Genomic DNA, 24704 nt, shown 5'->3' with positions numbered 1-24704 from the left:
TCTCTCTCTCTCCCTCTCCCTCCTTTTCCTTTCTTTCTCTTTCTCTCTCTCCTTCCCACTCACTTTCTCCCTTCCTCTCTCTCACAAATCAACGGAAAAAGTAAAAAAAGAAAGGAATGCCTAATGGAAAGATGGAGGGATTTCCAAAATATATTCTTGAAGACAAAATATTCTTGCTAGAAGACAAACCTCATGAATGCAGAACTTTCAAATTAAATATTAATTGTGACACACATTTAGGTGAAATAGAGGAGAACACCCACCCTGAAAGCAGTACTTGCCCTGTTATTGACATTTTGGGACATTAGACAAATGTACTCTGCTTTGTTCCCCTGGATATCAAAAAAGTAAAACAATGTATTCAGATTTTTACATTATTCATTTTCATCTCATCTTAGTACTAAACATTATTCTTCTACCTGGTTTGTGTTTCTAGCCATCTTCCTTACCAGGGAGATGGCAGCTGCTATGCACCCCTTGGAAAGGAGAATTTGCACCAAGTTTTATTACATTAAGTGCCCAGAATCAGGAGTGTCCTTCTAGCTCCCAATTGGAGCAAAGGAAGAACATCCATCACTAGGGATTTCTGTAAATAAAGTCAGATGCATCCGTACAGTACAATAGTAGGCAGTTGTTAGATTGGAGCAAAGGAAGAACGTCCAACACTAGGGATTTCTGTAAATAAAGTCAGGTGCATGCGTACATTACAATAGTAGGCAGTTGTTAGAAAACAAGTGAGAGCTATACTGACACAATTGTGATCAGCCATCCATATTGAAAGGTGGAGAAAACCACCACCTTCTCTATCCCCCAAAAGATTCCTTCAGTCTAAGATTCAAAGACTTGGGATTTGATTAAGGATAAATTTTAAGAATTGTGGCCTGACCAGGTGGTGGTACAGTGGATAGAGTGTCGGACTGGGATGCGGAAGGACCCAAGGTCGCTGGCTCGAGCAAGGGGTCACTCGGTCTGCTGAAGGCCCGCGGTCAAGGCACATATGAGAAAGCAATCAATGAACAACTAAGGTGTCGCAACAAAAAACTGATGATTGATGCTTCTCATCTCTCTCCATTCCTGTCTGTCTGTCCCTATCTATCCCTCTCTCTGATTCTGTCTTTGTAAAAAAAAAAAAAAAATTTTAAGAATTGTGGATTTGGGTTTTTCAATCAGATAATCTATTTTAAAATACCATAATTTTAAAGGAAATAATTGGTTTTAGGACATAATATTTATATATTTTGGGGGTAAAACTAAAGATAATATTACAAATTTGTTTTATTTTCATAGGTTAACTCAAAAGTCACAAGAAAGGCAGTCTGATGATGACGAAATAACATGGGGAAGTGGTGAACTGCCGATAGAAACAACAAATCATGAAGATTCAGCTGAAGGCAAGAATTTTATTAGCAGGGGTTTTTTTGTAATCAAAAACAATGGATAAAAAAATACAAGCATTTGAAAATTATAACTTTCAGGCTGTGTAAATATGTTATTTCATCAGATGTGTACATTATTTGATTTTACTCAAAAAGTTAAATCATACAGGCAAAAAACAATATGCACTTATATAACCACTAATTTGCACAGTTGTAGGCTAAAATTGTCAATGGTTTGGAGTAAAACAAATAAATATATAACTATTTTAAATGGAAACACAAAGTCACAGATTTGCCATTCTGGAATGAGAAGTCAAGGAGCACGGGTTTTTTTATATTAAAATAGCTAGAATAATTCAAAGATGGAAATTCATTACACTTGAATTGCAACTTCGTTTTTAAAGAACTGGAGTCAATTGGTCTGTCCTCCCTATTATTTGTCTCTCGCTTTATAATTGGGCCACTGAAGAAATGAAGTTCTTATCTAGAGTTTCATTTCTCTTTTTCCATGTAAGGAAATTTTATACTAATGCAGTGAAAGAGCATGGTTTTGTCATTTGAAGCCTTAGTTTAAAAAAATTAAAGAAGCCTTACCAGGCAGTGGCACAGTGAATAGAGCATAGACCTGGGACACTGCAGACCCAGGTTCAGAACCCCAAGGTCACCGACTTGAGCATGGGCTTACCAGCTCGTGTGCAGGGTCGCCAGCTTACATGTAGGATCATAGACATGACCCCACGGTCCCTGGCTTGAGCCCAAAGGTCACTGGCTTGAAGCTCAGGGTCCCTGGGTTCAGCCCAAAGATCTCTGGCTTTGAAGCCCAGGGTCACTAGCTTGAGCGCAAAAGTTGCTGGCTTAAAGCTCAAAGTCACTGGATTGAGCAAGGGGTCAGTAAGCTCCCCTGGTCAAGGCAATATGAGAAAGCAATTAATGAACAACTAAAGTGCCGCAACTGAGTTGATGCTTCTCATCTCTCTCCCTTCCTGTCTGTCCTGTCTCTCTCTTAATCTCTATCTCTCTCTCTCCATCTCTCTTTTGCAAAAAAGAAAAGAAATTAAAGAGGTTGAATGAATACTTTTTGGATTGGGTGGGCTGTTATCAGTGGCAGTGCTCATCAACTCCTGTGGCCAGTGCTCTTTGGCTGTAAGCTCCTGCTGCATTCACACTCAGCTCTGTAAAAGTTTACAGTTGTTTCATATGAATGAATTTTATATTCAGAACTAGTCTTGACCCCAGCCAAATGTTAAGCTTCTTAAAGTATCTCGTACAGCTTTGTATCCATCCCCACAGTGTCTAGTATTACTATTACCTGTGTAGTTGCTGCATCATCAAAATACTTTGATTAACTGATTGACATAATTAAAGCTACACTTGTGCAGACTATTGCAAGATATCTCTTCTACTTTTTTTCAGGATAATAATTACCTTCTGTTATAAGCAGTTTCCATAGAGCAGGTACTAAATTAGACACATACCTATTCTAAGACACTGGTATCACTTGCTCGATAAACTCCTGAAGACCCCAAGGGCTTCATTTGCATGGGGGAAATTATCGAATACCAGAGATACTGGCACTGAGTGTCAGGAGTGGGTAGACAAAGGGAAGGCAGTGTGTGTAGTGCATTACACCATTGTAAGGAATTTTTGAAGCATCTCCCTTCTTCTTTTGCCTGTATGTCATTTAAATGCAAAGTAATAGAAGGACTAGATACATTTCATCAAGAAAACAATGGAGAACCACCGGTGGAAGCATTAGAACTGGTCGCCATCCGCCTCATTTTTCCGCGAGGAAGTTGATGCCCAGTGAGGCCGAGGGACGGAGAGTGACCGGCGCAGGTTAATGGGAACAGGACATAATTGATTCAGAAGACATCCCAGAAATCTAACTACGGGTGGAAGATGGCAGCAGAGTAGGCGGATGCACAGACACCCAGCTCTCAACACCAAACTGGAATACAAATCAATTTAGAAAAATCAGCATGAAAAACCAACTCTGGACTACAAGAAGAGCTCTCAAAAACCAAGAAGCAAAGAAGAAACCACAACAAACCTGGTAGGGAGTGCCTGAATCTCCCCTGCTTACAGGAATGGAGGGGACGGGGAGGCTGAGAGCCCAGAGGGGATTTCACCCCAAAGAAAAGAGCAGAAAATACTGCTCACAGTCACTTGCCTGGCAACCAGGGAGCGAGGTGTGTTGAAAAGACCAGCTTATCTCCTAAGTGGAAAGGACAGAGAGAGGGACAGACTGTGAGGGGTTAAGGAAAGCAGGAGACAAAATAAAAAAGCTGACTTATCCATGCTCAAGGCGGCCATAGCTGGGGGAGGGACTGAACCATCCACAAAACAGTACTGAATTGCTTCTGGATCAGAGATCTTCGGACATCTCTCCAGCTCCAATCAGAGCAACAAGACACAGCTGAAAACAAGAAGTGGGGAGGAGGGGCAGTAACTCAGGTCTCCGTGGAGATCTGAGATACACCTCCCCCTACTGAAGCTGAGAGAAAACACCCTGCCCCCAGTGAGATTAGTTGGAGGAAGAGACCTTCAGCGTCTCAGGTTACACCCACAGCATTCCTGGATACAGTTTCAAGGAAGCCCCCTGCTGAGATCAGTTAACAAGACTATCACCTGTTAAGAAAAAAAACAAATCAAGACTTCAAAGCTGCCCAAATCCGAAAGTGGATTACAAATAATAGCTGATACCAACCCACAAAGACCTAAAAATAACACAACTGAAAACTGGAGGCAGACAACACCAAGCCTAGACTCAATCAACTCTACAAATAAAAAAAAAAAAGAAGAAGAAGATGAGAAAACAAAGGAGTGCAATCCAAATGAAACCACAAGAGACACTTTCGAGAGATGAACTGAGTGATATGGAAATAATCAAACTTCCAGATGCGGAGTTCAAAATAATGATTGTAAGGATGATTAGGGATCTTAGAACAACAATGGAGGGGGAGTTTGAAAACCTAAATAAAGAAATAGCAAGTATAAAAAAGAATCAGTTGGAGACGACAAATACAATATCAGAAATAAAGACCACAATGGAAGGAATTAAAAACAGGATAGATAGAGCAGAGGATCGAATCAGCGAGTTAGAAGAAACTGGAATGAAGGCATGAAAGCAGAGAAGAAAAGAGAAAAAAGACTCTAAAAGTCAGAAGAAACTCTTAGAGAGCTCTGTGACAACATGAAGAGAAATAACATCCGCATCATAGGGGTTCCTGAAGAAGAAGAAAAAGAACAAGGGATAGAGACTTTGTTCAATCATATCATAGCTGAAAACTTCCCTAAATTAGTGCAAGAGAAACTCTCACAAATCCAAGAAGCACAGAGGACTCCATTAAAGAGAAACCCAAAGAAACCTACACCAAGGCACATCATAATTAAAATACCAAAGCTAAGCGATAAAGAGAAAATATTAAAAGCTGCAAGAGAAAAAAAAGTTATCACCTACAAAGGAGCCCCCATAAGGATGACATCTGACTTCTCAACAGAAACACTTGAGGCCAGAAGGGAATGGCAAGAAATATTCAAAGTAATGCAGAACAAGAACCTACAACCAAGACTACTTTATCCAGCAAGGCTATCGTTTAAAATTGAAGGAGAAATAAAAAGCTTCCCAGACAAAAAACAACTCAAGGAATTCATTACAACCAAACCAATGCTGCAGGAAATATTAAGGGGCCTGGTGTAAACAGATAAAGTGGGAAAAGAATACAGAAAAAAAAGAAAGAAAAAGGAATACATCTTTAAAGAAGAAAATGGCAATAAACAACTACATATCAATAATAACCTTAAATGTAAATGGATTAAATGATCCAATCAAAAGACATAGGGTAGCTGCGTGGATAAGAAAACAGGACCCATACATATGTTGTCTACAAGAGACACACCTTAGAACAAAGGCACACACAGATTGAAGGTAAAAGGATGGAAAAAAATGTTTCATGCAAACGGAAATGAAAAAAAAGCTGGGGTAGCAATACTTATATCAGACAAATTGGACTTTAAAACAAAGGATATAGTAAGAGATAAAGAAGGCCACTACATAATGATAAAGGGAGTAATCCAACAGGAAGATATAACTATTATAAATATCTATGCACCTAATATAGGAGCACCCAAATATATAAAACAGATTTTGATGGATTTAAAGGGCGAGATCAACAGCAATACTATAATAGTAGGGGATTTCAATACCCCACTAACATCACTAGATAGATCCTCAAGAAAGAAAATTAACAAAGAAACAGCAGACTTATTGGAAACACTAGATCAACTCGATTTAATAGATATCTTCAGAACCTTTCACCCTAAAGCAGCAGAATATACATTCTTTTCAAGTGCTCATGGTACATTCTCTAGGATAGACCACATGTTAGGGCACAAAAGTGCTCTCAACAAATTTAAGAAGACTGAAATCATATCAAGCACTTTCTCCGATCACAACGGCATGAAACTAGAAATGAATCACAGCAGAAAAGCTCAAAAATTCTCAAACACATGGAAACTAAATAGCAGGGTGTTAAATAATGAATGGATTAAGAATGAGATCAAAGAAGAAATAAAGAAATTCCTAGAAACGAATGACAATGAGCATACAACAACTCAAAATTTATGGGACACAGCGAAAGCAGTGCTGAGAAGGAAGTTCATAGCACTACAGGCACACTTTCAGAAGCTAGAAAAAGCTCAAATAAACAACTTAACCCTGCATCTAAAAGAATTAGAAAAAGATAGCAAGTAAAGCCCAAATGTAGTAGAAGGAAGGAAATAATAAAGATCAGAGCAGAAATAAATGACATAGAGGCTAAAGAAACAATACAGAGGATCAATGAAACTAGGAGCTGGTTCTTTGAAAAGGTAAACAAGATTGATGAACCTTTAAGTAGACTCACCAAGAAAAAGAGAGAGAAGACTCAAATAAATAAAATTAGAAATGAGAGAGGAGAAATAACAACTGACACAACAGAAATACAAAATATTGTAAGAAAATACTATGAAGAACTGTATGCCAAAAAACTAGACAACCTAGATGAAATGGACAAATTCCTTGAAACGTACAATCTTCCAAAAATCAATCTGGAAGAATCAGAAAACTTAAACAGACCAATTACACCAAAGGAGATCAAAACAGTTATCAAAAAACTCCCAACAAAGAAAAGCCCGGGGCCCGATGGCTTCACAACGGAATTCTACCAAATATTCAAAGAAGAACTAACTCCTATCCTTCTCAAACTATTTCAAAAAATTCAAGAGGAAGGAAGACTTCCAAACTCCTTTTATGAGGCGAGCATAATTCTGATTCCAAAACCAGGCAAAGACCACACAAAGAAAGAAAATTATAGGCCAATATCTCTGATGAATATAGATGCTAAAATCCTCAACAAAATATTAGCAAACCGGATCCAACAATATATGGAAAAAATCATACACCATGATCAAGTGGGATTTATTCTGGGGAGGCAAGGCTGGTACAATATTTGTAAATCAATCAATGTGATTCATCACATAAACAAAAAGAAGGAGAAAAACCATATGATAATTTCAATAGATGCAGAAAAAGCATTTGATAAAATCCAGCACCCATTCATGATCAAAACTCTCAGCAAAGTGGGAATACAGGGAACATACCTCAACATGATAAAAGCCATCTATGAGAAACCCACAGCCAACATCATACTCAATGGGCAAAAATTAAAAGCAATACCCTTAAGATCAGGAACAAGGCAGGGGTGCCCCCTTTCACCACTCTTATTTAACATAGTCCTGGAAGTCCTAGCCACAGCAATCAGACAAGAAGAAGAAATAAAAGGCATTCAAGTTGGAAAAGAAGAAGTAAAACTATCATTATTTGCAGATGATATGATATTGTATATAGAAAACCCTAAAGTCTCAGTCAAAAAACTACTGGACCTGATAAATGAATTCAGCAAAGTGGCAGGATATAAAATCAATACTCAGAAATCAGAAGCATTTTTATACACCAACAATGAACAGTCAGAAAGAGAAATTAAGGAAACAATCCCCTTCACAATTACAACCAAAAAAATAAAGTACCTAGGAGTAAACTTAACCAAGGAGACTAAAGACTTGTACTCGGAAAATTACAAAACATTGATAAAAGAAATCAAGGAAGATACTAACAAGTGGAAGCATATACCGTGCTCATGGTTAGGAAGAATAAACATCATTAAAATGTCTATATTACCCAAAGCAATTTATAAATTCAATGCAATACCAATTAAAATACCAATGACATACTTCAAAGATATAGAACACATATTCCAAAAATTTATATGGAACCAAAAAAGGACACGAATAGCCTCAGCAATCTTAAAAAAGAAGAATAAAGTGGGAGGTATCACACTTCCTGATATCAAGTTATACTACAAGGCCATTGTACTCAAAACAGCCTGGTACTGGCATAAGAACAGGCATATAGATCAATGGAATAGAACAGAGAACCCAGAAATAAACCCACAGTTCTATGGACAACTGATATTTGACAAAGGAGGTAAGGAAATACAATGGAGTAAAGACAGCCTCTTTAACAAATGGTGTTGGGAAAATTGGACAGCTACCTGCAAAAAAATGAAACTAGATCACCAGCTTACACCACTCACAAAAATAAACTCAAAATGGATAAAAGACTTGAATGTAGGCCGTGAAACCATAAGCATCTTAGAAGAAAACATAGGCAGTAAGCTCTCCGACATCTCTCGCAGCAATATATTTGCTGATTTATCTCCACGGGGAAGTGAAATAAAAGACAGGATAAACAAATGGGACTATATCAAACTAAAAAGCTTTTGCACAGCTAAAGACAACAAGAACAGAATAAAAAGACAAACTACACAATGGGAGAACATATTTGACAATACGTCTGATAAGGGGTTAATAACCAAAATTTATAAAGAACTTGTAAAACTCAACACCAGGAAGACAAACAACCCAATCCAAAAATGGGCAAAAGAGATGAATAGACACTTCTCCAAAGAGGACATACAGATGGCCAATAGGCATATGAAAAAATGCTCAACATCACTAATCATTAGAGAAATGCAAATTAAAACCACAATGAGATATCACCTTACACCAGTCAGAATGGCGCTTATCAACAAAACAACACAGAATAAGTGCTGGGGAGGATGTGGAGAAAAAGGGACCCTCCTGCACTGCTGGTGGGAATGCAGACTGGTGCAGCCACTGTGGAAAACAGTATGGAGATTCCTCAAAAAACTGAAAATTGAACCGCCTTTTGACCCAGCTATCCCACTTTTAGGAATATACCCCAAGGACACCATAGAACGGCTCGAAAAGGAGAAACGCACCCGCATGTTTGTGGCAGCATTGTTCACAATAGCGAAGATCTGGAAACAGCCCAAGTGTCCGTCAGAGGACGAGTGGATTAAAAAACTTTGGTACATATATACTATGGAATACTACTCAGCCATAAGAAATGATGACATCGGATCATTTACAATAACATGGATGGACCTTGATAACATTATACGGAGTGAAATAAGTAAATCAGAAAAAAAACTGAGATGAATCCATACATAGAAGGGACATAAAAATGAGACTCAGAGACATGAACAAGAATGTGATGGCAACAGGGGCGGGGGGGGGGGGTTGGGGGAGGGGGGAGGGGGTGAAGAAGGAGAGAGGGGTTAAGGGAGGGGAGGGGCATAAAGAAAACCAGATAGAAGGTGACAGAAGACAATTTAACTTTGCGGGAGGGGTATACAGCACAATCAAATGTCAAAATAATCTAGAGATATTTTCTCTCAACATAAGTACCCTGATTTATCAATGTCACTGCATTAAATTTAATAAAAAAATATTAATATTAAAAAAAAAAAAAAAGAAAACAATGCCATTTGAGTCAAGAGCCTTAAGAATTTCTGAATGGTCAGTGAGGTGTTCCCTTGAAAGTTGGGTATGAGGACCTTGCTGTGACCAAGATTTTCTTGTGTTAATTGTGCTAATCTGCCTATCTATTAATTCTAGTGCCTTATTAATTCTAAAGACTATCTCACTCCTGTAAAAATAGATGAGGTGAGACTAGACTAAATTTAGTTCCCTTATTGGCTAAATGAGTTCTGGGAGAAATTTTTTGCTAATCAAATGCTGTCTTCTTAGATCATTCCTTTCTGACAAATGAGGAACTTGTTGCCCTTCCCATTGTCAAAGTGCTTCCCTCTGGTAAATACACTGGTACCAAGTTAAAATCAGTCATTCGAATGTTGCGGGGTTTACTGGATCAAGGAATTCCTTCTAAGGAGCTTGAGGTAAGTAGCTACTGCCAGTGGGGTTTTTTTTTGTGTTTTTTGGAGGGGGTTCCTCAAACAAAATTTTAGGTTATAAGAAATTTAAAAAATTTTTCAAAACAGCTTTACCACTTGCCTAACCAGGCAGTGGCACAGTGGATGGAGTGTTGGACTGGGACGCGGAGGACCCAGGTTTGAGACCCCAAGGTCACCAGCTTGAGTATGGACTCATCTGGTTTGAGCAAAGCTCACCAGCTTGGACCCAAGGTTGCTGGCTCAAGCAAGGGGTTACTCGGTCTGCTATAGCCCCACAGTCAAGGCACATATGAGAAAGCAATCAATGAACAACTAAAATGCTGCAACAAAAAAATTGATGCTTCTCATCTCTCTCCCTTCTTGTCTCTCTGTCCCTATCTTTCCCTTTCTGACTATTTTTCTGTCTCTGTCAAAAAAAACCCAGCTTTACAACTTAACTTTCAACTATAAGTACCATCACATCATATCTATCAGTAATTTTTTTATTAGAATCCTAATACATAGTATTGATTTAAAGGAATCTTTTTTTATGTGTGTGTGTGTATTTTTCTGAAGTGAGAAGCAGGGAGGCAGAGAGACAGACTCCTGCATGCGCCCGACCAAAATCCACCCAGCAAACCCACTAAGGGGCGATGCTCTGTTGCAACTGGAGCCATTCTAGCACCTGAGGCAGAGGCCATGGAGCCATTCTCAGTGCCCAGGCCAAATTTACTCCAGTGGAGACTTGGCTGCAGTAGGGCAAGAGAGAGATCGAGAGTAAGGAGAGGGAGAGGGGTGGAGAAGCAGATGGGCGCTTCTCCTCTGTGTCCTGACCGGGAATTGAACTCAGGACTTCCACACACCAGGCCAACGCTCTACCACTGAACCAACCGGCCAGGGCCTAAAGGAATCTTTTTAGCCAGTTTGCAGCTTGAAAGATCTCCCTGAAAATTACTTTCTTTGCTTCATATGTAGGGATAAGTGTTTTGTTTTAAGTCAATTATCAATTCCAGTCATCCTCTGAACTTAATAATTAATACACTATAGATGTGGTTTATCATTAGCAACAGTTTCTAATTTAATTTTTAATTTTTCCATTGATTTGAGAGAGAGAAAGGGGTGAAGGGAGGGGAGAAGGCAGAGAGAGAGAGAGAGAGAGAGAAGCATTGACTTGCCATTCCACTTAGTTTTTCCATTTTGTTGTGCACTCATTGATTGCCTCTCTTACCAGTCCTGACGGGGCGGGGTGGGGATCAAACCTGCAACAGTGCACCAGGCTGACACTTATCCACTGAGCCACCTGACCAGGGCTCCCCTCCATTTTGTAGAGATGATTTGTTTAAGGTCTTAAGTTTAAATGTTAGAGATCTTTCATCACAACCTTTATCAGGTAAATCTTTTATTTTTCTCTATCACAGCATCTTGTTAATTTCTTCAAGGCACATATCAAAATATTTGCTTGTTTATTTCTTTACTACCTCTCTCTCCCAATAAGGTATTAGCTCCAGGAAAGCCAGGATCATATCTTTTTTCCTTACAACTGTATTCTAAACATTTATCACTGTGCCTTGAATATATAGTAAACATTTTCAGTACATTTTCAGTTCAGTGAGTGGATGTGTGGAGAGGTGGATGGAGGAATGGATAGCTGATGGTTGGATGGAATGAAAAGTGAAAAAGAGTTGACTTTAGAATATAATACTACCTAACTACAAGTCTACTACATGTAATATTCTGTGACCCCTCAAACAATAGAGTCAAGAAATTTTGCTCTAGCTTATTACTTTAAGCCAAAGTTGGTTTTATAAGTTGTATTTTTTTCTAAATTATAATTACAGACATTTTTTAAATTAAGGCAAAAAGTTAGTTAACTACAACATGTTAAAGATATTTGCAACAATATATTTTAACAGCTGGTGTATTAAATTAGTATTAGGAACTTAGGCTTATTTATCTAGACAAGAGCTACCTATTTATTTTCACTCTGCCCACAGAATCTTCAAGAATTAAAGCCTTTGGATCAGTGTCTTATTGGACAAACTAAGGAAAACAGAAGGAAGAACCGATATAAAAATATTCTTCCCTGTAAGTTCCCATTTGGCTTCAAATCATTGAATTGATTTAAAACTTTTATCCTGGTTTATCTTATCTATCTCTCACATACGATTTACATTAGTAACAAATCTAAGTACACAATGTGGATCCCTTTTTCAATTATCTGTGTATTCTGAAAATCATTTAGAGCAATATTAAATATTTCTTTAGACATTCATGAATTATTACTGGCATTGTATGTGAAATTAGTGATGCCAAATCAGTATTTTTAAAGTCTTTTTAACAATATGAATTTTCTTCTGGATGACCAATTTCTTAGTTCATTTCACAGCTAACATCTATGTATTCTATGCACTGTAAGTTTAGAGAAATGTCTATGGTGCATAACAGCTATGTACATGCATGTGGATACAGTGGTACCATCAGATTGCATTATACTTTGACTTATTTCAGGGACAAGAAGGAACAAAAAAAGCAAATCTTTTTACCATGTTTTACAGATGTTACCAAATATTTGATATTTCTTAATTATATGTGAACATACATATATTTCCAAAATGTTAATGTCTAGCAACATCTTATAAAAATTGTCAGCCATATTTGTATATATATATTAGGACAATGGATTACACATATGACACACTGACCCAATCTTTGCCAGGAAGTAATAAATCCAAAGATAAATCATAGACTCAATAGTGACAAATCATGCAATAAATAATAATAAAGTTGCATTTTTCAATCAAGGTGGAAAACAATATTTTGGAAAACTTCTTGTAGGAAGTGAATCTTAGTATTTTTAAGTTATGATTTGGCATGAAATAGATGGTAATTATTGCAGGCAAAAAAAGATGGCCAGTCTACTATCTCAAAGTCAGGGTGGGATAAGCCATAAATTCAAAACTGCTGACTCTGTTTCTGCAGCATAAGAGATACAAGTCAAGTAAGAGACAGGCAGTTGATGGAGGATTTTGAAACTTGTTACTAAAAGTTATAATTTGGTAATCACAAAACTTACCAGTTACATTTATAAATATTTGAAATAAAATTATTTCTAATATATAACTACATACAAATTAATTCTTTTGGGTAAGATGGCTTATATATACTTTTCACTGGGGCAGCCTGTTTTGACAATTTATATTTTGACTATATGAAATTACAGTCACACAAAGACAAGTGTCTGTATACCTAGAGAATAAAGTGAGCTCCCTTTTTATTGATTGTGTTTATTATTTTGGCTGCTTATTGGAAAGAATAGAACTTAATTAGATAAGCAAGAGTTAATTATGCCAATTATATTTGTAAAGAGTACTTTAATAGTTTCACTGGGATATTTTTCCTCATGAAATAATTTTTCTGCATTGTCATTCATTATTAAATTTATTGTCATTAAAAATAAGGACAGAAAGGAAGTAACAAAGTTGTATTTGTTTCTCTAGTTATTAAGAACTTCTGAATGCATTTGTTAATTTATAATTTTAATTTCTTCAGCCAAATCTATGTAAATATCAATTTCCTGTCAGAAACTGAATTGTCACCTTAGGTATACTTGTGACATGAGTGAAATGAGTGAATATAAAGTGATTTGTGCTACAATTTGAAAATATGCTTTTATTAAAATGTTTGCGATTTCATCTGTGGTTATGAGGAATTTCTCATAGTCTTTGACTCACCCTGTTTATAAAGCTCTTGGTTAAAAATGCATGAGATAGATGGCTGTGTTTTGTGGTGGGACATTCACAGATGATGCCACCAGAGTGCCTCTGGGAAATGAAGGTGGATACATCAACGCCAGCTTCATTAGGATACCGGTGGGGAAGGAAGAGTTCGTTTACATTGCCTGCCAAGGACCTCTCCCGACAACTGTTGGAGATTTCTGGCAGATGATTTGGGAACAAAAATCCACAGTGATAGCCATGATGACCCAAGAAGTAGAAGGAGAAAAAATCAAATGCCAGCGCTACTGGCCTAACATCCTTGGCAAAACGACAATGGTCAGCGACAGGCTGCGGCTGGCTCTTGTGAAAATGCAGCTGCTCAAGGGCTTTGTAGTAAGGGCCATGACCCTGGAAGATATTGAGGTAAGGGAATGTAATCTCTCCGTTTACTAGGGGTCTGTCTCCTACTTGGAGTGCAGGCCTGGACTCTTTCCATGTGTATCAGTGTATTTCTCAGAAAAGCCAGTGATTTCTTGGTTCCCATTTCAGGGTAGCTAATGCCACCTTTTATTTTTCATCTGATGTAAAGTTTTTGGTTTTTTGTTTCTTTATTTGTTTGTTTTTTGAGAGAGAGAGGGACAGATGGTCAGGAAGGGAGAGAGATGAGAAGCATTAACTCATAGTTGCAGCACCTTAGCTGTTCATTGATTGCACATAGGAGAATATATGCCTTGACCAGGAGGCTCCAGCTGAGCCAGTGACCCCTTGCTCAAGCCAACAACCTTAGGCTCAAGCCAACAACCATGGGGTCATTATGTCTATGAGCCTGTGCTCAAGCCAGAGACCTTGGGGTTTCGAACCTAGGTCCTCAGCATCCCAGGCCTAGGCCCTCTCCATTGCACCACCGCATGCATGGTCAAGCATGATGTAAGTTTAAATGTGACCCTCTCCATACATTCTGCTAGTTTTCTCCAGTAGGTACTGTATCAAAATGAAAATAAGAATGCAGAGCTTTTCGTGTCCTCATCCATTATCCTTTCTTTAATGATAGCACAGAATGACTCAGGTTATGTGCTGGAAACTCGGTTTTTCAAAATCAAACCTCTAAGTTGATTCAATAAAAACCGTTTATTAAAAATCTTTAAGTGGCCTAGCCGGTTGGCTCAGTGGTGGAGCGTTGGCCTGGCGTGCGGAGGTCCCGGGTTCGATTACCGGCCAGGGCACACAGGAGAGGCGCCCATCTGTTTCTCCACCCCTCCCCCTCTCCTTCCTCTCTGTCTCTCTCTTCCCCTTCCGCAGCTGAGGCTCCATTGGAGCAAAAGATGGCCCGGGCACTGGGGATGGCTCCTTGGCCTCTGCCCCAGGCACTGGAGTGGCTCTGGTCGCGATGGAGTGACGCCCCCTGGTGGGCGTGCTGGGTGGATCCCGGTCAGGCGCATGCAGGAGTCTGTCTGAATGCCTCCCCGTTTCCAGCCTCAGAAAGAAAGAAAAAAAAATCTTTAAGTAAAAGATATTCCTCCATAAAGACAACGTCTTTGGTAATACATGGACAATGTAGCATAAGCATTTGTCATTCAAGTAATTCCTACTGTGGTCACCAACCACCGAATTAATTTAGCTTGTGTCAGACAATTGGATACACCTTAAGTAAAGCTACTGCTGTTTCCTCACCTCCACTCTTTCTTTCCTTCCTGCCATAGTAATCCTCCCTAGGTGTGAGTAGTGCGTTTTCTATTGGAATTTTAGCTTTCTTTAAGAAAGAGTGATTTTACTTCCACAGAAACAGAACATACCAGCTCTGAGTATTGACTCAGTTTTGCTGGTGGCATGGAAATATAGCCTGAGAATTTCCTTTGTGATTTTTGATTTTACAAGGAATTAAAGTTTAAACCTCCTTATTCATTTACACCAGCTTACATTACTTAATGCTAGCACAATTGTTCAATATTCCTTAAGTGACTTATTTAATCAACACATGTTTATAGAGCTCAGACCCTGATATAGAGTCTAGGCATTCAGCAGTTAACAACACAGATGAATAGAAACCCTGACTTCATAGAGCTTACTTTCTAATGAGAAGGTTCTGGTGCTGAGGCAAAACTGGGAAAGAGTTGAATAAACCACACGGTTATCTGCCGGGGGGACCATTTTAGTCAGAAAGAGTGAGTGCAGACATCCTGAGACTGCCTTGTGCTTCATGTTCTTAAAGAACCGCAGGCGGTCCCCGTGGCCGGAGCAGAGTGGCCAGGGGGAGGAGGCTGGGTCTGAGCGGTAGCGGGGCCAAATTTGTAGAGTTTTTAAGTAATTGCTGTAACTCTGGCTTTTTTCTGGGGTTAAGTTGAAGATCAGTAAAAAAGGTTATTATCAAAATGTGTGTGTGTTTTTTAGGACTTCCAAAAAGTAGTCTTACCAATATTTACAGTGTGGACCTAGCAAAGGCCCTTCCTTGTGTTTGAGTTTGATGGACTCTTTTTTACTCTTTTATTTTTCATTTGATTTGATCCAATGGAAAAGCCAAAACTTACAGGGACAAAATAATATGAAGAACTAATTACATGTGAATCATATAGTATGCCTTAATATCCTTATTCTGTTGTATAATTTCAGACAGGAGAGGTGCGGCATATTTCTCATCTGAATTTCACTGCCTGGCCAGACCACGACACCCCTTCTCAGCCAGATGACTTGCTCACATTTATCTCTTACATGAGACACATTCACAAGTCAGGCCCGATCATCACACACTGCAGTGCTGGCATTGGACGCTCAGGGACCCTGATATGCATAGACGTGGTTTTAGGGTTAATCAGTCAAGACCTTGAGGTAAGTCCAAATGTAGGCTGAGCAAGCATTTGACCAGAAATAACAGTGGAATCTAATTTTTTAATAATGTATTGTGATCTTGGGGTCATTTTTAAGTTTGTATGAATGCCTTAATTTTCTAACTATATAGAATTGTATTTTTGTAAATATTCAAAACTGCATAGACTGTAATCGAAAAGAAATAATACTTGAAATTTATAATTGTTTTACTGAGTCTTTTAAACTATGTGCTCAAAAGCCCCTTATGCAGTATTGCATTTTACTCTTTTTGTTGTTGTTGTTGTTGTTGTTTTTACAGAGAGAGAGGGATTGATAGGGACAGACAGGAACGGAGAGAGATGAGAAACATCAATCATCAGTTTTTTGTTGCCATTGCAACACCTTAGTTCATTGATTGCTTTCTCATATGTGCCTTGACTGCGGGCCTTCAGCAGACCAAGTAACCCCTCACTCAAGCCAGCGACCTTGGGTCCAAGCTGGTGAGCTTTTTGCTCAAGCCAGATGAGCCTGCGCTCAAGCTGGCCACCTCAGGATCTCGAACCTGGGTCTTCCGCATCCCAGTCCGACGCTCTATCCACTGCGCCACCGCCTGGTCAGGCCCATTTTACTCTTTATAGCATTTAGGCTTCTATAAGATAAAGTCAATATTGTTATCATACTTTTAGGGATAGAAATATTGAAGCACAGAAGAGAGTATTTTGAAATACACAAGCTTTTAATCTTTTTTTGTTATTGTTACTTTTAGGTGGGAAATGTATATTTTCTTAAACAAGTTGATGCTAAATAGTTATCTCTAAACAATTACTACCAATTTAAAAGTTATTACTAAATAAATAAAAGCTAATGAGTATATTACTTAAAACCTAAATTAGTATAAACGTAACTTCAAATGTTAGAATCTTGAACTATACATAATATGTAATTAAAATGTTTGTCTTTTAAAGAATTTTGCTTAGAAACAGTTCTATCTTGTAGTTCATACTCTATTATATCTACCATAATATTTTAAGTAGGACAGCACAAAGAATCTCTTTCGCCATTGTTTCAAACTGTTAAATATGAGAGAAAATAAAAAGATTGGGAATTTTATTCTGAAAAGCAAAACATAGGAAAATTAGTTTTTCTTGTTTTGTTTTGTTTTGTTTTGTTTTAATTAGAAATTAGTCCAGTTTCAGTGGGACAGGAATTTCTGTTGGGGATTATCAAATGATGGTGAAGTCAGTTCACTACTTTGCCCCTGGTGGTTTCCGCAGACCGCTAGAAGGGGAAGGAGAGCGGGGTACAGAAATCTGTGGAAGCCACTGCTCTGTGAATCTATGGGGGTCAAAGCCACCTATCCTGTTTCCCTAACGTATAGACTCACTTTTTTTTGTTTCGTTTTGGGCAGTTTGACATCTCTGACCTAGTGCGCTGCATGAGACTACAAAGACACGGAATGGTTCAGACGGAGGTAAGTCTTGGCTTTTTCTAATGAGGACTTTCTTGAAGATACTGGTATTTTAAAAGTTCCGGTTAAACCATTTCGCTTTTGAGGGTTCACACATTATTGCATAAATCCAAAGATTTATGGTAATGAAGGACTTTTTTTTAAGCATGAGGACTACATAAAAATGTTTTTAGGCTATCTTTTTAAAAATGTTACCTTTTGGCCCTGGCTGGTTGGCTCAGTGGTAGAGCGTCGGCCTGGCATGCAGAAGTCCCGGGTTCAATTCCCGGCCAGGGCACACAGGAGAAGCACCCATCTGCTTCTCCACCCCTCCCCCTCTCCTTCCTCTCTGTCTCTCTCTTCCCCTCCCACAGCCGAGGCTCCATTGGAGCAAAGTTTGCCTGGGCGCTGAGGATGGCTCTGTGGCCTCTGCCTCAGGCGCTAGAGTGGCTCTGGATGCAACAGAGCGATGCCCCAGAGGGGTAGAGCATCGCCCCCTGATGGGCATGCCAGGTGGATCCCAGTCGGGCGCATGCGGGAGTCTGTCTGACTGCCTCCCCATTTCCAGCTTCGGAAAAATGGGGGGGAAAAATATTACCTTTTAATTGTAAAAATGAGGACATGCAATATCTGCACTGAATAGATTACAGAGCATGGGGTGGCATGTTGGGGGCAAAAGTGGAGGGTGGTACAAAATAGTATGTAATTAGTGCCATTCCTTCCACACATCCTACCAAAAGATAGCAGCATTCTTGCTGTAGAAAGTCTGCACGAGGGAATGGCTTCAGCAGCTTTGACCAGGAGGCAGGAGGACAGGCTGGGTTGCTCCACGTGGACAAGGCACTCTTGGGAAGAGGGAATGGGTGGGTCCATTTGTCCTCTGTTTCCATCATTTTCATTTCACTCTCCTGCTATCCAGCCAGTGTCTCCCCCACTGACCTACAGCCTTGTGCCTTCCACAGGGACTGCATTAGTGTAGTTAGCGTGTCTGCCTGCACCACGCAGCACACTAGCCTTTTTGTCTGTGTTGGCGGGAGGGGTGTGGAAGCTATTTTCATATATCTATCAGTTCACATTTCTCTACCTCTTGAGATATATAGAAGTTAACAGTCTTTAAAATTCAACTTTGCTTACTTTCTTTTCATACACCTTTTTAATTCAAATGAAATCTCCCTCCCAAATATTAAGTGGATTTACAGTCACACTTTTTTAGGTAAAGAAAATGTAGTGACCATTATAAGCAGTTCTCTAGACCCAGGCAGTTCACTAGTTTGGCAGATGCCATTTGAGTGCCTACCGTGTACCAGGCGCTCTGCCAGTGCTCGGAGCACCTCAGTGAATAAATCAAAGATTCTGCTAGAAAAACAAACATCTTCTAGGAGGGCGATGATGATAAAGGCAAATAATAGACACATTCAATAAGTAAATGACACAGGCTATTTAAAAGCGATAAGTGCTGTAGAGGGAAAGAAAGTCCAGTAGGGCACAGAGGATGAGTCGTGCATGGTGTGGTTGCCATTTCAAGTAGGTGACAGTGCCGAGATTAACACTGAGAGATTTGGAGAGGGTGAAGGAAGGGGTCGTGTAGATCCCTGGGAGTAAGAGCCTTTTAGGCAGATAGTAGGACCACCTGCAAGAAGGTCCAAGGTGGGAGTGGGTCCTCCCATGTATTTAAGAAAGGTCGGGGCCATGCGGCTAAGGTGGAGTGCGGAGGGGGCGGGGCAGGTGGGAGGGGAGGTGACGTGACAGAGCCAGGGCTTGGCTTTCCTCTGAGTGACACGGAGCCATGAAAGGATTGTCAGTATGCAGTGACATGATCTGACTCACATTTTAAAGGACCACTCTGGCTGCTGTGCGAAAACGAGACCCAGTCTGGAGAGGAGGATGCAGTTAGAACAGGGAGGTCAGTTAGGTGGCCAGCAGTGGCAGCCCAGGTTGGATTAGTGGGCGTATCTGGAGTAGAGAAGGGGGGTTGCTGATGGAGTGTTTGTGGTGCGAGAGAAGGTTAAGGGTGAACCTTTGGAAAATGTGAGAAAGCTAAAAGATAGATGAGCAAAAGTAAATAAAAGGGTTACTTGTATTCCAACACTGCAGAGTTGTTAACGTTTTTGGCAACATTATCACATACTTTAGTCTAAGCAGGTGCACACAGGTGTGCATGCTCACGCATGCGACTCTTCAATGTGAAAAGAGTTTTTTTTTTACTTATTGTTTTATTTTCTTCCATTTAGTATACTGTGAATTTTTTCAACTTATTTTCACTCATTAATTTCTTGTCAAATGACAAGAAAACTCAGCTGCCTGTACCATCAAGTTAACAGAATAATTCCACCAAAAAAAGTTAGTTTTAAAAACAACATTGATTTCCGTATTCTACAGTTCCAAATATTTAAAGTATTTTGTGTAGCTTTTTGGGTATTAATTTCTTGATATTCCAAAACATCAAAATGAGTTCAATAAATCTAGAAGAAATTTTGTAGGGAGTTTACTTTTCCATCATAAAAGCAGATCACAAGAAAACTAGACGCGGCCCACCAATCAGAGGCAGCTTCCGTTAGCGCTCGGGGATATTCCCGCCTTTCCGCCACCCCACCCCAAGGCTTTCCCTTCTCATTTTATCAATCTGGTGTTTGGTTTTTATCATTTTTATGACACTGCACAATTCTATGTCCTGCTTCTCACTTAAATACTTTCCATATTTTCAAAATTACTCAACATCAGATAGTGGTGAAGCTATATTTATAAAATACTCGCATTATATATCTAAGGTCTTCTCTTCCTTCCTCTCTCTCTCTCTGCTCTCTCTCTCTCTCTCTCATCATAGGATCAATATATTTTCTGCTATCAAGTCATCCTTTATGTCCTGACACGTCTTCAAGCTGAAGAAGAACACAAAGAGCAGCCACAGCCTCTGAAATGACCTGAAAAGAACAGCCTCTGGAAGCCTTTCCAGTTCTCGCCTTAACTTCCGCAGACGCTCCTGCTGTCCATTAGAAGCACAGAGCGCAGGGCAGCAAGTCCATACAACACCATTATGCTCATTCTCCTCCAGCTTAGAGGGGCGTTCGTCACAACGGTAAATCATGTTGAAATGCTGTATTTTTACAGCTCCTTTATTTAACCTGTGATAACTATTTTATAAAATTTAACACTAACTGAATAGTGCAGCTCTTAGGGACAATTAAGGCAGCATTTGATTATAGTGGATGTTGTTACAGGATACACTGCATCTATTTTTAATGTACCAATCTTGTTTATAGAAAAATTATTTTCCAGTATTTTAATAAAGTAGTTATTTTATAGGGGATACTTAAAACCAGTATTTAAGCTTTAAACATCGGTAGTGTTGGTATAGAAGCTAAGTAGCAAATGTTTACTGTGTCAATTTCTAATGTTTACTATATAGAATTTACTGTAATATATTGACATACTTTTTCATGAAAATGGAGTGCTCGGGTACATTTGTAACTGCATCATCTCACTTTGTAAATAAAAATACACTTTAGAACATGAACAAGGCAGAAGTATGTACAGACAAATTAAATATTTTCAGTGTGTTATTTTTTTTTAACAACATCCAGGCCCCTGAGAAGTCAGGGACTTCTGCACCCCAAATTCCCATCTCCCCACGTGGCCCGACGGCGCCAGCCACAGGGACCTGGAGCGTGGTCAGGATCCTGGTAGTTTCATCAGGGTCTGACCTGAGGGACAGGTTCTGACGGACAGCAGCTAAGAAATCTCCTCTCCCTCCTGCTGCGCCTTGTGTGGTGCCACCTTACTGCCTAATTCAGAGTCTTTTCAAGTTCTAGTGGTAAAGCTCAGAACACCTCAGGTGACAAGGAGTAATGGAAGACAACATCACACTACCTCGGAGACGGGTATTTGATTTTGCCTCAAGGGAAAGAGATCAGCCTCGAGAGCATGCTTCTGATGGTCGTAACTGAGCATGTTTTACTAACTCCTCATTCTGATAGCATCCGTCCCCTCCGCATGAATGTGGATGCCTTCCCAAGACCCAGGGGACAGCTGGCTTCATCCTCATAAGATTGCCCAATACTCAGCTAGTTAACTTGAAGTTCTGATCATCCCCAAGGGCAACAATTTGCTGAGACCGATTCCTTTGTGTCTGAGGCTACTTGAGGGTAGGAGACAGTGTCAGTGGATGTGTGAAGCCTCGGTGATGTGGTTACCTCCTCACTAGGTAGCCGGTTTGAACCCTATGTCAGAAGTGGCTTCAAATCTGGCAAAAGCAGCCACACCACCACCATATTCATTATATTCAGAGCTGTTTTTGTAACTTGGGTTGTAGCTGAAGACTTCATTTTTAAAAGGGAGGAAAAAAGGTTCCTGTTGCTTTAAAAGACATTTGGAAACCTCCTGTTTTGAGTGAGTTGAAATCACAAGGCCCTGTTTTCCTGTCAGAAGTACAGGAAAGTCGGCCAGCGGGGCTCCGGGAGCCCGTACAGCTGGAGGCGATTATCTGCCATCTGAAGTCAGCAGACTGGAGGGGGATGCTGAAGAAAGATCCCTCCTGGAAAGAATGTAGCTAGGAAATGGAAACTGGGAGGAAAATCGGCTCTCGGTGTACAGCCCCTGGAAATTACATTACAGTGAACAGGTCACTGCCCTCACCTGGGCCCTGGCTCCACTGGCATGGAAGGGGATGAGCCATCTGCTCCGGCCACGCCAGCTTGACCACCTGGCAAGACCACAGAGCCAGGGTATCAAATGAATAAATACAGCTGGGCTCTTAACCCACATTAGATAACTAAACACTACAAAATATACCCTCCAACATATAATGACTCAAACGTAATCATTTCCCGTCTGACAGTTCTGGGCAGAAGAGTTCTGCAGGCCAGTGCTCCCTCAAGATTTTCAGGAACCCACACTGTCGGAGATTCTGTAATCAACACATAGCTTCCAGGGACGGCCTGGGAGCCGTCACCATTTCCCCAGCCAGACAAGAAAGAACATGGAGGGCCACTTTGGGAGGATTGCAGGCATGGTGAGCAGGCCTAGAAGCGAAGCGCATGACTGTCCCTCATTTCATCAGCAAGAACTGGTCAGGCAGGGCCTCCAGTTCAGGGAAGCTGGGAGATGAGTTGAGCAGCCAAGTGCTTCCCTGTGACAGGCCACTCTGCTGTAGAAGAGGAAACCCAAGTCGTGCTGGGTTTATAAAACTGAAGTGATATGTTCTAAAAGAGTGATATCTTAGTATAAGTCCTGAGCATTGCAGGATTAGAAACATTTGTCCACAAATCAAGACTTTGGTAGATATCATTAGTAGAGATATTTCTGAATTATCATGATCAATAGGAGAGAAATGGCTGTTGAGAAAAAAATCAGGTGTTCACATCTGATTCCTGATACTCTGCTAGAGCTCTTGGTTTTAAAATTGACCGATCATCAAAATGCAATGTGATGAATCCAGGAAATTAAAAAGAACAGCTCACCAAAGCTGTCCTCTGATCATAAATATCTTGACAGTAAGAGAATGTGGGCCCATTTTATATAACTCAGAAATAATTCAAGGTACCTTATGATGGTGGGGAAAAATGTAACAAGTTATGTATTAACCTGCATAATATTTTTAAGCTAATTTAAATGTTAATATATTAATTTGGAATTCCATTTGATTGCAAGTAACCAAAACTAACCAAATGGACTTTCACAAATTAGAGCTTTCTTTCCTTTAAAAAAAAAAAAAAAACGGGGAGGGGGATGCATTCGGGGCAACACTAAAATCTATGTAAACACAATAAATTAAAATCAATAAAAATAAAAACAGGTTTATAAGAAGGCAGTTTCTGGGATTGATTCTGCAGTTCAAGAATGTCAACAGATACATAATTATCTGGGCCTTTCAGGGTGCGGAAATGGCTGCTGCAGTTCCAGCTATTACATCCACATTCCAGGAAGAAATGACAAGAGAAAGGTTTAATTAGGCTTTGGCCAATTGGCTCAGTGGTAAAGCATTGGTCTGGCATGTGGATGGCCTGGGTTCAATTCCCAGTCAGGCACACAGGAGAACCACCCATCTGCTTCTCCATTTCTACCCCCTCATTTCTCTCTCTCTCTCTCTCTCTCTTTCTCCTTCCCTCCATCCCTTCCTCTTTTTTACCCCTCCTGCACCATGGCTCTATTAGAGCAAGTTGGCCACAGGCACTGAGGATGGCTCTCCGTGGCCTCCACCTCAGGCACTAAGAAAAGCTCAGTTGGGGCAACGAAGCAATAGCCCCAGATGGGCAGAGCATCGACCCCTAGTGAGCTTGCCAGCTGGATCCTGGTCGGGGCGCATGTGGGAGTCTGTCTCTGCCTCCCCTCCTCTCACTGAATTTTTTTTTTGAAAAAAGAAAGGGTTAATCAGTGCCTTGTAGTGCAAGAAAACAAAATTTTCCAAAAATCACAAGTAAACTTCCACTCTTTATTAGCAAGAACTATGTCACATGGCCATCTCTAGCTTCAAAAATGTTATTTTTAGCTAAGCATATTGCTGTCCTGAACAAAATGTTGCTTTTGTTAATGAAGACAAGGGAAACAATAAGCAGTCGAGGCCGGGGAGCAGCAAGCAGTGTGCCTTTCCAGTTCTGCCAGTTTCCATTTCCTTCGTAGAAGACACTGTGTCAGTGTTTAAAACCTTCCTGACCCCAGGTCTGTCTGCATTTGTCACTGTTGAAAAGGAGATTCATAGAAAGTATGTGAAAGTAGTCTTCAGCTTTGCAAGTTTAGGAACAAAATTTTATCCATTTGCCCGAAAGTAGGTATATTCTCTAAAGGTCAACAAACTCAGGACATTCCCTGATAAACCATATTTTAAATATTTGCCAATTTTTTAGCTTAGCAGTCCCTGGCAGAATGAGCAAGCCTGGACATTCAGGTGGGGCCTCCCAGGTGGGAAAGTACACACACACACAAAGGCGGAGATGTGATTCATTCAACTGGGTGAGGCTGGATTACCCTTTCTATGCTGGGACTGACTAATTGTGACTGCAGAAGGTAAAAGGGAGGACATTTATGCTCACTTCCCGTGAATTACAAGTGTTTTCACACTGCCTACATTTCAGGA

At 40.0% G+C, this 24704-nt stretch overlaps 2 protein-coding genes across 6 annotated transcripts in view; one reads left to right on the top strand and one right to left on the bottom strand.

The window, feature by feature from the left end:
* PTPN13 (protein tyrosine phosphatase non-receptor type 13) overlaps positions 1 to 20871 on the top strand; it is a 243238-nt gene extending 222367 nt beyond the window's left edge. For all 5 annotated transcript variants that reach the window (XM_066281165.1, XM_066281164.1, XM_066281168.1 and 2 more), the window contains 7 exons: positions 1288 to 1391; positions 9528 to 9676; positions 11665 to 11755; positions 13472 to 13809; positions 15994 to 16209; positions 17597 to 17659; positions 20460 to 20871. In XM_066281165.1, coding sequence (XP_066137262.1) covers positions 1288 to 1391; positions 9528 to 9676; positions 11665 to 11755; positions 13472 to 13809; positions 15994 to 16209; positions 17597 to 17659; positions 20460 to 20555 — 1057 coding nt within the window. In that variant the 3' untranslated portion in view covers positions 20556 to 20871. The remainder of the gene's footprint in view (positions 1 to 1287; positions 1392 to 9527; positions 9677 to 11664; positions 11756 to 13471; positions 13810 to 15993; positions 16210 to 17596; positions 17660 to 20459) is intronic.
* Positions 14519 to 24704, bottom strand: part of SLC10A6 (solute carrier family 10 member 6) — a 47613-nt gene continuing 37427 nt past the window's right edge. Inside the window, exon 6 of the mRNA XM_066281170.1 lies at positions 14519 to 14860. Coding sequence (XP_066137267.1) covers positions 14595 to 14860 — 266 coding nt within the window. The 3' untranslated portion in view covers positions 14519 to 14594. The remainder of the gene's footprint in view (positions 14861 to 24704) is intronic.

Source organism: Saccopteryx bilineata, chromosome 5 (genome assembly GCF_036850765.1).
Source record: "Saccopteryx bilineata isolate mSacBil1 chromosome 5, mSacBil1_pri_phased_curated, whole genome shotgun sequence".
NCBI lineage: Eukaryota > Metazoa > Chordata > Mammalia > Chiroptera > Emballonuridae > Saccopteryx > Saccopteryx bilineata.
This window is presented reverse-complemented; position numbering and strand designations above follow the sequence as displayed.